We start from the raw sequence: 13,484 nt of genomic DNA, 5'->3' as shown, positions 1-13,484 counted from the left end.
GTCTTCAAAAGTAGATTTTATTTGTGAAGACTGTGATGTCAGTTTTGTAGTAAACAAAAATTATAGCTTAACAAAAGATCCTTTTTATTTATTTATTTTTAATCCAAGAGAGGTATCACTTGATGCAAATGATCTGCTGAAACCATGCACACACACCAAGGATTTCAGTCAGTGTGACGGCGTTTCAGGTCGCCTGTTCAGTTTAGAAAATGTGACGGCATCAAAAGAACATTATCCAAATGAGTGTTGCTTTTGTTTTACATATATATGTGAATCGAACATGGAAGAACATGGGCTTGAAATTCAGCCAGATTTGTCTACAACACAGACCTCTTCATAAAACGACTCGCCTCTCCAGTCCCTGGTTTATGTTACTTCCAGATTGGTGACTTTGTTGATGATGTGGGAGCGCCTGGGCACACACTCCAGGTCAAACTTGCTCTCGTAAATGGTAGGGCACAGCTTCCAGCGATTGTTTCTGTAGATCCCCAGGTATGTGTAAACATCTGGCTTGTAGGAGAGGGGGCATTTCACCCCTGTGGCCCGAATGACCGAGTCCAGCCGTATCACCTCGCTCTCGTCGGTGAAGTTCTGGTTGTAGGCACATATGACCTGCTTGACTTCTGTGGCGGGATTGAAGGGGCTTACTTTAACGACAGAGATCTTGCCCTCTAGGGCTGCCCGGGCCACACACTCCCACGCGTGGTCCAACTTGAAGCCGGAGTCCAGGTGCATCAGCCACTTTCCCGTGAGCACGCCGTGGTTCAGGGCCAGCTCCTTCACCGTCTGGAAGGTGACGGACCGGCCACTGGCCAAAAGTTTCTCCCAACTCTCCTGGAGGCCCATGACGTCATTGCTGCTGGGGCAGTGGCTCGGGCCCAACACGGCAATCCAACCCACCCGGCTGACGCCGCCCTCCTCGTCGCCAAACCTGCACACCTGCGAGGGTCTGTTACTCTCCAGCCAGCCGTCAAACTCGTTCCTGGGGGTTCTTCTGGAGTCAAAGACAATCCAGGGATCCATATCTGCAGCCATGGCCTCAGCCGCATAGGCCTCTGCAGAAAAGGGGGTCTCCACCTTGTCCTCCACAGAGCCTTCTTCTTCCTCCATAATGCTGTCAGTCTGGGACTAATGAGCAAGTTGAGCTCTGTTGGAAAGAAACAGGTGCAATGAATTACACATACGTTTTTAACAGGTTTTGGCTGTTTATTAGCCTAACTGACCAGAAGTGGAAAAACTTACTGTTCCTAACTTGTTACTGTATCACCACATACTCAGAGAGTCTCCCTAAACTACAGATTTTTTTTTTTTTTTTTTTACAAAATAAGACCAAATAAATCCCGTTAGATTGCCTGTGGTTCCTATTTATTTAATGGAGCTAACCGACTAGCTAGCAACTATATTAGTACAAACTGGACTTTAAAATTCGTAGGGGGAAAAAGCTGTTTATGGGCGGTTTATCTTACAACAGACACAGTTTGCTTGCTTGACAACAACAACAACAAAAAAAAAAAAATCCCAAACGTTACAATAACCAACCTCTGGGTAAAGCTAAATGTACCTGCAGATGTGTAGTTTGTCGTCCAGTGTGTTGCACTTCCGCTCCAGCTGGTGTAACCTAAAAATGCTTCCCCTGCCTCAACAAGGAAAAAAAAATCTCCACGTTAAACAGCTATCTTCAAACCATCGGACATCAAATTAATTTTATTGTTATAACGGTTATGTTTTCCTGCAGTTGTGTTTTCCGAGAATGTTTTGCACCTTTATTTCTCAACGCTCTATTGAAATAAAGTTTATTATAAAAGTTTAATTTAATTCCCCAAATACAAAAAGTGTCCCATTGTGAAGTTTCTGCTGCTCTCTCGGGTAAATATCCCAGAACGACGTGTGTTTGTTAGAGCCTGACGGTTTCGTGGACCCACGGAACCGAACCTGTCTGGCCGAGCGACAAGGGAACCACCGACGTGCTAACAAGTTAGCCGGATAGCTAACGCTAGCTGGTGTCTATGCGGTGGAAGTGACTATATATATATGATAAATTTATAATTCCGAATATTGTTTTTTTGTATTTTATTTTACTTTAGCCACACAGGTTATTTAATTATGCCCAGCAAAAAGAAGAAATACAACGCCAGATTTCCTCCGGTAAGTTAAAACTTTCTTTTGAACCGGCGTTGAGACGAGCTAACAGCAAACCGTTGTCATGGGAAGCTAACTACTGTAGCTTCAGGGAGATTTGGCTTCTTTTCTTGACTTCAGAGTAAAAAAAACAACAACAACAACAAGTAAATTCATTATATGAAAACTGCGTCACTGACGTGTTGTAGGCTTCGCCGAGCCAGCTAACAAAGTTAGTTTGCATGCATTTCTCTCGGAGACACACTTCAGGCGACTTGGTTAGCATGTGTTATTTTTAGCATGCGCTGCTCAGGCAAAGTGAAATGTGTAAACCATATTACCTGAACTACGTCTGAAGCTGCACAGACAGCTGGCCAGAGATGGGTTTAAGGTGCACACACAAAATGTGAGGTGATGAGAGGTCTGTACGGTTCGACATCAGGTTGTCCCTGGGTGTTGTTATGCTAACAGTTTTTTTTTTTTTAACCCGGGTGCATCTTAAAATGGTTTGCAGGAACACTAATAAAACGTCACCCGGGTAAAATAACCCCTCTTCTCTCTGCAGGCAAGAATTAAGAAGATTATGCAGACAGATGAAGAAATAGGAAAAGTGGCTGCAGCAGTTCCTGTTATTATTTGTATCCTTTTCGTCCAGTATTTGTTCAGGATCTTGAAAGTGTGTGTGCGTGTGCCAAACTGATGATGTTCTACAGGCAGATGCAGAGTAAACGGGGTGAATATATTTAAGTCTGGGAGGTTTATTCAGAGATGCACTATTTTTAGATTTGTGGGCTGATGCTAAATTGTGATTCTTGTACAGCTCTGAGCTGCTGCTACACACTTTGGCCCATTCCGATTTCTGCCAGAGGACTATAAGTAACAGAATGACAAACCAAACCCTCCCGTGGCCTTCAGGTCAAATGGACCTAAAGTTATAAGCGCTTCAGGAGGGTTTAAAAGGGAAAAAAAGAAGCTATTCTGTTGCTTCAATCATTGTTTCGTAGAGTGGAGTGAGTTTTGTGGCTTTAAAGCTTTTACTCAACACTGCGGCTCAACACAACGTTATGATTAGTTGGCGATGGACGCCATAAACGAAGTTAAAAATCAAGAACAGGATGCAAAGATGAAATCCAGATAAGTTGCATCTGACGGCTGGAATCAGACCCACTGGTATTTAGCGGAGCTGATGGTTTGAAACGACCGTCATGTAAGAAACTGCTGCGTGGAAAAGCACGTACAGTAAACGGATAGATGGATTCCTCTGAGGTTGGCACTTTGAGCCTCAGGGGTTTTAATCTTTATTTATCTGCTTATTTTTTTTCTCTAAATTCTGGTTAAATTGTAAATTTGACTGTCTGCTCATAACAAACTGTTTACATCAGCAGGTTACTGAGCTCTCTGTCTGTCACTGGAAAGCTAGATAATTAGACAGAAGGAATTTGACCAAATAAAACTCAACAAAACATAATTACAGTGTATCTGGTTAATAAAACAGATTGTAGCTCTTTAACCCTTGAATCGTTCTTGTACACCCCAAAACATAAACGTACAGGAAGTCCTTTGGTCTAAAAATATATTGTAGCTTTGTTCAAAGTCATATTTGAGAAGGAAAAAAAAAGCCAACAACCCTCAGGCTTGATGTTAAACCTGTTCGATGAAGTCATTCATTCATTTTCCTGGAACTCCAGGCAGTCTTCAGCCTCCTGGATAGGGTCATTAATTAAACCTGCTAAGAACGGAGGCCAAGTGTGAGAAACAGAGGAACTCCTGCCCCGCGTGCAGGCCCTCAGCAACAAAACCCCGTCCTATTTCAGTAAAACCTTCACGCTGATCTACGTTACTGTCTCTGACGTCGTTCGTCAGCTCGCGCCACGAACCGTAACAGCAGTCTCTCTGTCAGGAAATCCAGCCTAGCTTTGCTTAAATTTCTCCAACATTTCCAAACCCTAAGCTGTTGTGTTCCAGGAGGAGGTTTAAAGCTCAAAAAGAGGAAAAAACAAAAACAGGGCTGTAAGCCTAAAAGCCTCTCCAGCTTTTATTTTGAAGCACCTTATAAGTTGCATATATGCAGTAATAGAAACTTTTACACCCTTTAATGGTGCGTTCACGGACCAGGAAAATGTCACACTTCTGAGCGTTTGGCCAGCCAGTCTCCGACGGAGGCCGGTCGAGATGACAAGCAGCCATCTTGGATCGGGGTTTTAAAACCAAAGCTGCTGCGTCGTCTTTTCCTTCACCTACGCAACAGCGAGAGCTCTGGAGCTTTTCTTGGAGTCGCTGCTTACGAAAGCTTGTCACGTCACCCAGTCGAGGAATGCGAAGACAATGACCATGTCTCATCTGTAAGTGTCCCCATGAGTGGGCGGCGTTTTTTATTAGAAAGCTCTTCTTCTACAGAAACACCTGAAAAGATGTTTGGCTTTATAGAAACTGTCAATTTATCCATAATGATTATAGTTTTGGTGTTTTTTTTTATTGTACTTTTATTTATTTGTGTCCCCAATGTTGACAAATGAGCAACTTAGTGCCAGGCAAAAACAAAAAGAAGTTTGATTTGTTATCAGCCTTCTGATCAGATTGTGTTTTAGAAGCTTATGTAGCCACTAATAGGCTGCGGTTTTCAGAAGAATATCAATATGTGACTCATCTTCTAAGTGTCACTGACGTAAATAAACACTGTATCTGTTAGTTTGAGGTTTTGCTCCGCTCAGAGTGCAGTGAAGCCAGCTCTGAGGCAGTGACGGAAAACCGCTTGTCTTTGTTTTGCAGAAAGCAGTGCATTGAGCTGGAGCAGCAGTTCGATTTCCTAAAAGACCTGGTGGCGACGGTGCCGGACATGCAAGGCGAGGGGGAGGAGAACCACACGGAGGGGGGCGGAGAGAAAGTCCCGCGCAGGTATTTCAGACGCGGCAGCGTGACTCCGAGGAGGTCGGGGAGCCGAGCTTCAGGGCTTGAGACCGTCGATATTACACGAGGCCAAGCGTCCACAGCTGATCACAGAAGCAAAACTAATTATTCAGAAAGTTGCAGAGAAATAAAACAGCAGCACAGATTTATTTTTTTTTTTCCCCACCCTTTAAATCAAACACAGACACCGCAGCTAATTAGTAGCTGAAACATCTGTGGAAAATCAAACAGAAGTTACAACGACAGGAGGTCTTCTCAGTAAAGCCTGTGGCTGGTTCAGTTTAGTTGTTTGAGCTCCTAATACTGACATCTTTAGTGTCAGCTTTAAAGATGAGGCTGGAGAAGTCATAGGGTGCGTTCACAGCAGCCATGTTTAATCAAACTCTAGTTCGTTTGGGGAGGTGTGAACGCATCAATCCAACTCTGATGCCGACCAAAACAGCAAACTCTGGTCCTCCTAAAAACCTCGGTCTCGGTCTGGTAGAAGTGAACTCTGGCGCGGTTTTGATACTTGTGAACTCAAGCTGACCCGCTGACCGCTCCAAAAGCAGGAAGCGGACTACAGCGCAGGGCCTTCTGGGTAAATACAACCAAAACAAACATGGGTTTCTACCACTAGAGGGAGAAATGGGTCATGGCCAGACGTGGAGACAAAACAGAAATCCCAAAACGGCTAAAATTCGACACCTCTCCATTTTTGTTTCCTTCTCCAGAAGAAGGAAGTTGCGTTCAGTGTCTTCTTCAGAGGTTTTAGTGGCGTTTCCTTCAGTAGTTCTCGGTGCAGCGCCCCCACAGGCGAGGGGGGGAACAGGTTGCTCAAAGGGTTTGGCTCGATTGACTCAGTGCAGTGTGAATGAGAACTGCAGCAGCTGAAAATGGAACAAATGTTGACATTTTGGACCGAGTCTACTGGTGTGAATACAGCCTAAGTGTCTAATAAGACCACTGACTCAAAGTCAAGTGGGTCTCTCAGTCCTAAAACTGTGCAGATCCGGGAATAATAGAGAATAAACTCTTTTTATTAAGTCTTAACAAGGTCAAAGTAAAAAAAAAAAAGGTCCATTCCATACGAACTAGGAGGGTAGGTAGCATTCAGGTGAAGAAGCTAATGCTGTCATGCTATCAGCATGGTGGTGGAGGGTTGGTGATTCTGGCTCAGTTTGCAGCTGAGAGACTTGGACAACATCCAGTCATCGAGTCAATAGAAGGATTCTAGTCAAATGTGAGGCAACCTGTCTGAGAGCCGAGGCTTGTCTGAAAGTGAGTCACCCAACAGGACAATGATCCCGAACACCAGCAGCCGCCATCGCAACGAGAAGGGTCCGCTTCATCTTGTGAGCTGGATAACTTGAAAAATAAGTGCGGTACCAGCTTCCATTTTGGTGTGTGGATGCGTCTGGGCATAAGTGAAATCACTATGGAGAATTGGGCTGCCACGTCAAAAACCAAGATGGCAGCTGCCATAAATATGTGAACGGGCCACCCCATGTATTTAAGGAAACTATGATTTTACGCAAAAAAAAATATGTAGCAACGATAGTTTCCTCAAACAACTGGGGTGGCTGCAGATTAATCTATGGCGCCCACCGCTGGCCACCCTCTGGGGGGGTAAAATCGATCCCTCCAGTAACCCAGTAACCCAGACACGTCCCTCTGCGCTGCCTTGGACGGCGGTTTATCACTACAGTAAGATAAATATATTCTCCCTCCAGATCTTTATCAGCAAAGATCTAATGTAAGACTTCATCCCTCGTGAAAACCAGTGTTTCAGTCAGTCTGAAACACTCACAAACATGTCTGCTGCGGGGGCCAGCAGTGTCCCTCTCCACGCTTTAGTTCTTCTCTGTTCTCTCTGTATGCCCAACATTAGAGCAGCAGTAAGTCTCCATTTACCTTTTTTTCCCCTTTTTTATGTGTATTCCCTGTCCAGTTTTAGTCCAGAAAAACACTCCGAAACTAAAACCTTTCACTATTCAACACCCTCAGCCACGGGGGACACCTTGTGCAATCTGGCTTGTCAAATAAATACGGACTCCATGTTTAGATTTAATGTAATATTTAAGGGACGAAGTAAAGGCTGTGTGGAAACATCATAAATAGTTAATATCTGCTGTGGGTAGCTCTTTGAGCAGCTTTACTTTGAAGGAACGCCTGGATCCACAAACCAGCAGCTCGTCGGAGCGAGGCCCAGCACAAGGTGGACTTGCTGCCATCTTAAAAGAAGCTCGTCTAAACTCTGTTTTATACAGAGCCGTCCGTCTGCATCGCCACCATTTACACATCACGGGGATATTCACAGAGGCAGCAGCAGCTTACAGGTTCCTCAACCAGCCGTTTTGCGATCGGAGGTATTTTAAGCTCAGTTTGGTCTTTGCCTCGCTCAGACTAGCCTTTAGCTCGTCAGTCTGGTCTGAGTTCAACTCTGTTTCTCCACACTGAGCTCAGTCAAAGATATTAATTGATCATAATAGTTGTTATTAACCGATTAACCTTTGCACTTAACCCCCGCTACAAAAGATCTGGACTGTCACTTTAAGCTTTATCCCACTCTGTCAACAACCTTTCTGAATGATGTAGTCCTAGTTTTAAAAGAATAAATTTAACAATGGAATAAATGTGACAGAAATTAACCCTGTAGTTAAAAAAAAAGTAAATATAATTTCATATATACAAATGTAATAAAATAAAATATTTAAATAAACACCTAATTAGCTCGGTAGGTTTTAAGTTTTTTTTCACCCTCTTTGTTTATTTTTGCTCCTAATAGATGAGCTCGAGTCATGTGAACGTCTGGTATCCCACCTCTCTTACCTTCTCACTGACGCTTCAGGTTATTTATCAGGGGAAACTAAAGTAATTAAAAACCGTGACCCTGACTGACTGGCTTGTTAAACTCTCATTCTGGACTCGGAGTCGCTCCAGCTCAGGCGTTTTGGACTCAAAGCAGAGAAACGTAAAGCAGAGAGAGCCGTAAAATGGAGATGTAGCCTCCAGCTGAGCGCCCCGAGGAGAGCACCGGCCTCAGCCAGGATTGGTTACACAAACATGACACAGACTTGAAGAAACTTCATTTCATTTTATGCATTTATTTGTTTATTTTCTTAGGGGACGAAGACCAGGGTCCGGCCGCAAGAACGGAGGCACCGGCTCCAAGGGCAAAGACAAGAAGCTGTCTGGGACAGAGTCAGAGCAAGAGGTGGGACATGATTGACACCGTCTGCTGTCTGCTGTCTGCCGTGTGCCGTCTGCTGCCGGGCCGGGCGGGTGTTGGCTTGGGCTCACTGTTGTGTTCCTCTGCTGGAAACAGGACGACTCCGAGGACAGCGAGACAGACGGAGACGAGGAGGACGGCTCTCAGTCGAGCACGAACCAGCAGGCCGCAGCCATGTTCCACAGGTGAGGAAACTCCACCCGTGGCCCGGTGGAGGGTGGAGGTGGGGGGGTTAGTTTGAATTGATTCGTAGGAACTGGAAAAGCTCAACAAAGAATCTGCCGGGAGCCAGCGCTGTCAGAGACACGTCTGGTTATTTTTGTTCGGGACGCACTTTTGTAAATCTGATTAGAGTTGATTTATCAGACGGGATCAGGACTGGAAGAACTGAAAACATTCAGCTGTTTGGTTCACCAATAAAATCATTGCTGCTCACTTTCTTCTATCATGTTTCTTTCAGTAAAGGTTCCGTTGTGTCACAACTGAAGTGGCCTTATTACTGTCTTCCATTTCCTTCACAATTTTCCTTTTCCTGCTCCCACAGTTTGGGGGAAAAGATGTGCAAAAAATACACCAAAAGATGCCCCTCCATCAGAAAAGGTGCGCTGTTTACTTTGGTAGCAGAGTTTAAAGAAAAAAAATACACTACAACATATCTCTACATGTTTAATAAGACTTAGGAGAAACACTTGAGGCGTACTTCATAGACTCTTATGAGGTAATTAAAGGATACTTGACAGGTACTTATAGAGGTACACAAAGAGCAAATACAGGGTATTCACAAGGTACATATGGGGATATTTACAGGTTACTTACAGAGGTACGTGCAGGTTAATTGCTGGGTATTTACAAGGTACTTACAAGTTACCTATAGGTGTACTTACAGGGTATTTACCAGATATGTGTGGTTGTACTTCTGAGGTGGTGTTTCCAGGGTATTTACAGAAGTACATACAAGTTTATTATGAGTATTTACAAGGTACTTATGGGGAGTACTTACAGGATAATTAAGAGGGTACACGCAGGGTAATTGTAGAGTATTTACAGGGTACATATTGAAGTACTTAAAGGTAATAATGAAGTTTTGGGAAGTGGCCCTGTGCTGTTTTAAGTCTACCAAGGCCCCTGGTGGAAATTCAAGCTTTAAACGGGTCACAGAAAACCAACCTTCAGGACATTTTCAGTTTTTTATTTAAACACGCTTCATGTTTTAGGAGTTTTGGAGATTTTCCCCCACAGAAGGAAGTTTGTGCTCAGTGACGTTTGTTTCTGAGGATTCTACTTTTAGCTCGTGCTGCGGTTTCTTCTCTGAAAAGATGTCGTCTCGGGTTTTTACTCCTGGAAGCCCACTGCTTCTGATAAACACTGAAATCCAGCGACTGACTTCAGCTGACGGTGACTTTCCAACAAATAACCACTAGAGGGTGCTGCTTCTCCAGCCATTTCAGTTCTGCCTGTCCCAAACTCCCAGCATCGACTTGGTTAGCTGCAGTTCCCATTTTGCATTTCTGCATTTCCTGTCTGTTTAAATTCGGGGCTGTTACATTTTCAGAATATGTGAAAGATTAAAGCTCTAACACGTCTCTGCTCGTGTCATCCCCCCCTTCCCCCCCGCAGCTCAAACCCTCCCCCCCAGTTTGTGCACATGGGCAGCCTGGCTCCAGCCCAGCCTCCGAGCGGCATGGCCTTCGCCCCTCATCCCTCCATGATGAGCGCCGCGCCGCCTCCCCCAGGGCCCTCACCGCACACACACGAGGACAACGACGACGAAGACTACGACTCTTAGCTCCCCCCGTCCACCAAGCGCTCTCTCTCTCTCTCTCACACACACACACACACACAGGTTATGTTCAGATTCTTGTGTTGATCTTCTGGCGGCTGCTCCAACCAGTGAAGACAAAGACTCTTCACTTACAGCGCCGTAACAGGAAGCCGTAAGAGACGGGGGGGGACAAACAAAAAAACTTGTTGTATATTAAATGTTTTAATTTTTTTTAAGGATTTTATTTTATTGTAGAGAATTGTCTATCGCGGATGTTTTTTAACAAGTCACTTGTTAGTTTAAAAAAAAGAGAAAAGGAAAAAAAAGGCAGTTGTCACTGTTTTTTGTTGTTGTGAGCCCCTGCAGACAGGATTAGTGTCATTTGTGTTGCAGTTTTTTTTTCCCCCTTTTCCCGCACTTTTTTTTCCCCTTTTTTTTTCTCAGTTCTCTATATAATTGATTTTTCCCACCCTCAGATCAACAGGAAAACAAATCGAGAGGTTATTCCAGCTTTTTCAACCAACGCGGCGAGTTGAGATGAGTTCAGGGCCGAGTGTTTGAAGGGGATTTCTGAAAGCAGATCACTGGAGCGTTGTATCATCGTGTTGTCCTTCAGCTCTTGGTTCGTTCGGGTCAGCCTCAGTACGCTACAACACAAACCAGGAAGCAGATAAAAGGCTTTACCAGAGACCAACAAGCCATACTTTATATTTTTATCAAGGGTTGTCCTCCTCAGCTGCAGCCCTGAATTCAGCCACGTCATCAGATTCCCGTTTTGTTGATTATTTGGACGCTGACAGTTGTCAGTTTGAGCCGGAGCTTCTGTATGATTTCATAGGACCAGTAAATCGCCCTGAATTGCTCGCATAGGCACAGCGACTCTTTGGACCATAATTATTCATATTTTTGTGTCATCTCTAATTCTAAATCTGGCCACTTCCCCCCTCTCGAATGTCGCTCCTTCATCTTCAGTCGTCCCTCTTTTAGATTGTTTTAAACGGCAGCAGAGGTGGGGCTCCTGCGTGCGCGTCGGTCGGTCTCGTTATGAAATGGTCGCGAACAGACAGTTCACACTGTATTGTAAAACTTTTAAAGTTCTTTTTATTTTGTATGGGTGAAATAAAGTTCGTATTTCAATTAAAGAAGGTTGTTTTGTTTTGCTTTTGAACGCATCTCTTTTGTCGTTTCGTGCGGCTCTCTGCTAACCGAAATTGAAATCCTTTTGGCATTTTGCAGCTGAATTGTTGAGGTTTCACAACCGGTTTCACATGATCTGTGATCCTGACTCCTCCCTGTTTGCAATATTGAAACGTTTCCCATGGATGTCTCCGGTGACTCATTCAGCCTCGGAACCAAACAGCCGGTGCTTTTTGACGGCCTCCTCTTGCTGTTTGAGTCAGATGTGTGTGAGTGTGAGACGGTGCTGAGGGCCCCTTGGATCGGACCCAGCCCCTTTCCTCTTCCCTCTGCCTGCTTTATTTACTTTAAAGCGTCTTTATACCACCCAACCGACGGGGCCACTTAGATCCTCGGCCGCAAAAACAACCGCATCCTTCCTGCACAAGCGTTGACTCAGCGGACCGGGGAGGAGGGTGGGGCTTTGGATGGTGTTGTTTGTCTGTGTGGGACGGAGGCTGGGATCGGGGGCGGAGGGGGGCTGACTTTAGCGTCGGTGTTCAAACACACTGGGGCGGGAGGGGAAGGCGAGCCATCAGAAGGAAGCACACTGTTTCCACACAGCAGCCAACGGGGCCAAAGGTGGCCCTCCGATTCCCATCCCCTCCCACGAAGCTGCCGTCTTTAAAGTCGCCTGCAGTTTGGAAAGACAAAACGTCGAATGTGGAGGGTGGGTTGGGGGGATTCCCTGACCTTTTTCTTGAATAAAAAGCCCCTTTTATAGTGCGGCTTGTTGAAAAGCACGTGGACTAAATGCACCTTGTGTTTTAGCTCCTGATCACAGGCCACACTTAACGACTGTAAAATAACACTTTAAACGTTGCACTTTAGGCTGTTTTTTTTGTTTTTTTTTTCCCACCCACTCCTGAGTATTCTAATCATATTGGGTTGTATTGTTTGTTTGCCAACAGGATTACTGAAAAATGTTGCCGTGTCTCTACCAGAAGCAGGACGCGGTTCAGTCCAAAGAATATTGAGAAGATATTTTTACCTGGCTCTGAGCGACTGCCCCGACTGGGTGACTGTGGAATTCTACAGCCACAGGAATACATTTATACCAGCCGGGCTCTGTTCCCCACGCTCACCCTCATCACCCAACTCCCTTTTAAACCCTGTAGTGAAATACTCGTTGAAAATATGCAGCCAATTTAGGAAATACTTTAAACTCCACGATCTTTTCCCCTCTAAGCCCCATTGGGTTCAATCATTTCTTTAAACCATCTGTCCAAGATGGGGCCTTTTTTTTTAGAATGGCACAGGAGTGGACTGACTTGCTTTAAAGACCTTCTTATAGAGAATAAATTAGCATCATTTGAACAGCTTAGCAATAAATACAGCTTAGCACAATCTCACTTTTTCAGATATTTGCAAGCCAGACATTTTATTCAATCCCATTTTTCCGGGTTCGGTTTCCTTGCCAGAGTCTACATTGTTAGAAACCATCCTATTATTGAACCCGGCCCGTAGAGGGTGGATTTCGTGGCTTTACGATAAAATGCTAAACCTGACACGGATCTCCTCATCCAAACTCAACCCAACATGGGAGGAGGTCTTGAACATGACCGTACCAGATGAAACACGGGCCTCTGTACTTAAAACTTCTTAACACAACATTGTCTGCGAGTCACTGTTATTGCTTAGAGCCCACTATTCCAAAACCAAACTGTCTCGTATCTATCTGGAAATTACTCATTATCGTGACAAATGTGAAACTGCTGAGGTCCTGACCCGGCCTTGGGTCTTTTATTACCCTGTCCAGGATCCTCAGGGTTGCGGTAGTACCTAGCCTTCTTATGGCTCTGTTTGGCACCACCTCCACCAGCCGTTAAGAGACAGGTGTTGTCGTTCTGTTCCCTGCTCGCGAGGCGGGCAGCTCTAACCCGGTGGAGGGACGCGGCTCCTCCAGCTCACAAACTGAGGCTGTGTGACCTCAGGTCGTGTCTGAAACGGGAAAAAAATAGGATACTCTCTTCAACCTTCGACTGGGAAATTTAAAAAAAACAAACTTCTTGTCGGGGGCGGAGAAACAGACAGTGTGCAGACTTGGGGCAGTGACCCGGAGGGGAATGAATGGGATTATTTTGAAGGGATTGTTTTATTGTACTTTTCGTTTTGTTTTAATTAAGTGTGTAATTTAAACACACCATATGTTTGATTTCTCTGTAACTACGGGTTCCCTGGTATAAGAAAAATTGTAATAAAAAGACAGTGATTAATTATATATATATATATATATATATATATATATATATGCTCCGTTTCTATTTTTGTAGACAATTCTTATGCAGGACTTAACGAAGCTTGCCTCGA

The 13,484-nt window shown here is 44.6% G+C and overlaps 2 protein-coding genes across 4 annotated transcripts; one reads left to right on the top strand and one right to left on the bottom strand.

Annotated features, from left to right (window-relative positions):
* Positions 1–3: 3 nt before the first annotated feature.
* On the bottom strand, positions 4–2,616 carry lg7h11orf68 (linkage group 7 C11orf68 homolog). 3 transcript variants are annotated; one of them, XM_017422095.3, is made up of 3 exons: positions 2,460–2,616; positions 1,562–1,637; positions 4–1,147 (listed from the first exon to the last, which is right to left on the bottom strand). In XM_017422095.3, exon 3 carries the CDS (start codon positions 1,108–1,110, stop codon positions 367–369), a length of 744 nt encoding a protein of 247 aa, XP_017277584.1. In that variant the 5' UTR covers positions 1,111–1,147; positions 1,562–1,637; positions 2,460–2,616; the 3' UTR covers positions 4–366. The 3 variants fall into 3 exon arrangements, with proteins under 3 accessions (XP_017277584.1, XP_024862968.1, XP_037832317.1); XM_025007200.2 differs by having other exon boundaries at positions 1,562–1,633; positions 2,460–2,604; XM_037976389.1 differs by lacking the exons at positions 1,562–1,637; positions 2,460–2,616 and adding an exon at positions 1,540–1,560.
* drap1 (DR1-associated protein 1 (negative cofactor 2 alpha)) lies at positions 1,857–11,143 on the top strand. The gene is made up of 7 exons (XM_017422096.3): positions 1,857–2,145; positions 2,684–2,756; positions 4,367–4,460; positions 4,888–5,013; positions 8,131–8,221; positions 8,333–8,421; positions 9,854–11,143. The coding sequence occupies exons 1-7, from the start codon at positions 2,104–2,106 to the stop codon at positions 10,020–10,022; spliced, it is 684 nt and encodes a 227-aa protein (XP_017277585.1). The 5' UTR covers positions 1,857–2,103; the 3' UTR covers positions 10,023–11,143.
* Positions 11,144–13,484: the final 2,341 nt, after the last annotated feature.

Source organism: Kryptolebias marmoratus, linkage group LG7 (genome assembly GCF_001649575.2).
Source record: "Kryptolebias marmoratus isolate JLee-2015 linkage group LG7, ASM164957v2, whole genome shotgun sequence".
NCBI lineage: Eukaryota > Metazoa > Chordata > Actinopteri > Cyprinodontiformes > Rivulidae > Kryptolebias > Kryptolebias marmoratus.
Note: the sequence above shows the minus strand (reverse complement) of the source record. Positions and strands in the feature narration are given on the sequence as shown.

Bases quoted from the DNA above. Each gene is read 5' to 3' on its own strand.
- lg7h11orf68 (XM_017422095.3), bottom strand. From the start codon at position 1,110: ATGGAGGAAGAAGAAGGCTCTGTGGAGGACAAGGTGGAGACCCCCTTT.
- drap1 (XM_017422096.3), top strand. From the start codon at position 2,104: ATGCCCAGCAAAAAGAAGAAATACAACGCCAGATTTCCTCCG. The intron at 5,014-8,130 runs GTATTTCAGACG...TTATTTTCTTAG, and splicing joins GGAGAGAAAGTCCCGCGCAG to GGGACGAAGACCAGGGTCCG. The intron at 8,222-8,332 runs GTGGGACATGAT...TGCTGGAAACAG, and splicing joins GGACAGAGTCAGAGCAAGAG to GACGACTCCGAGGACAGCGA.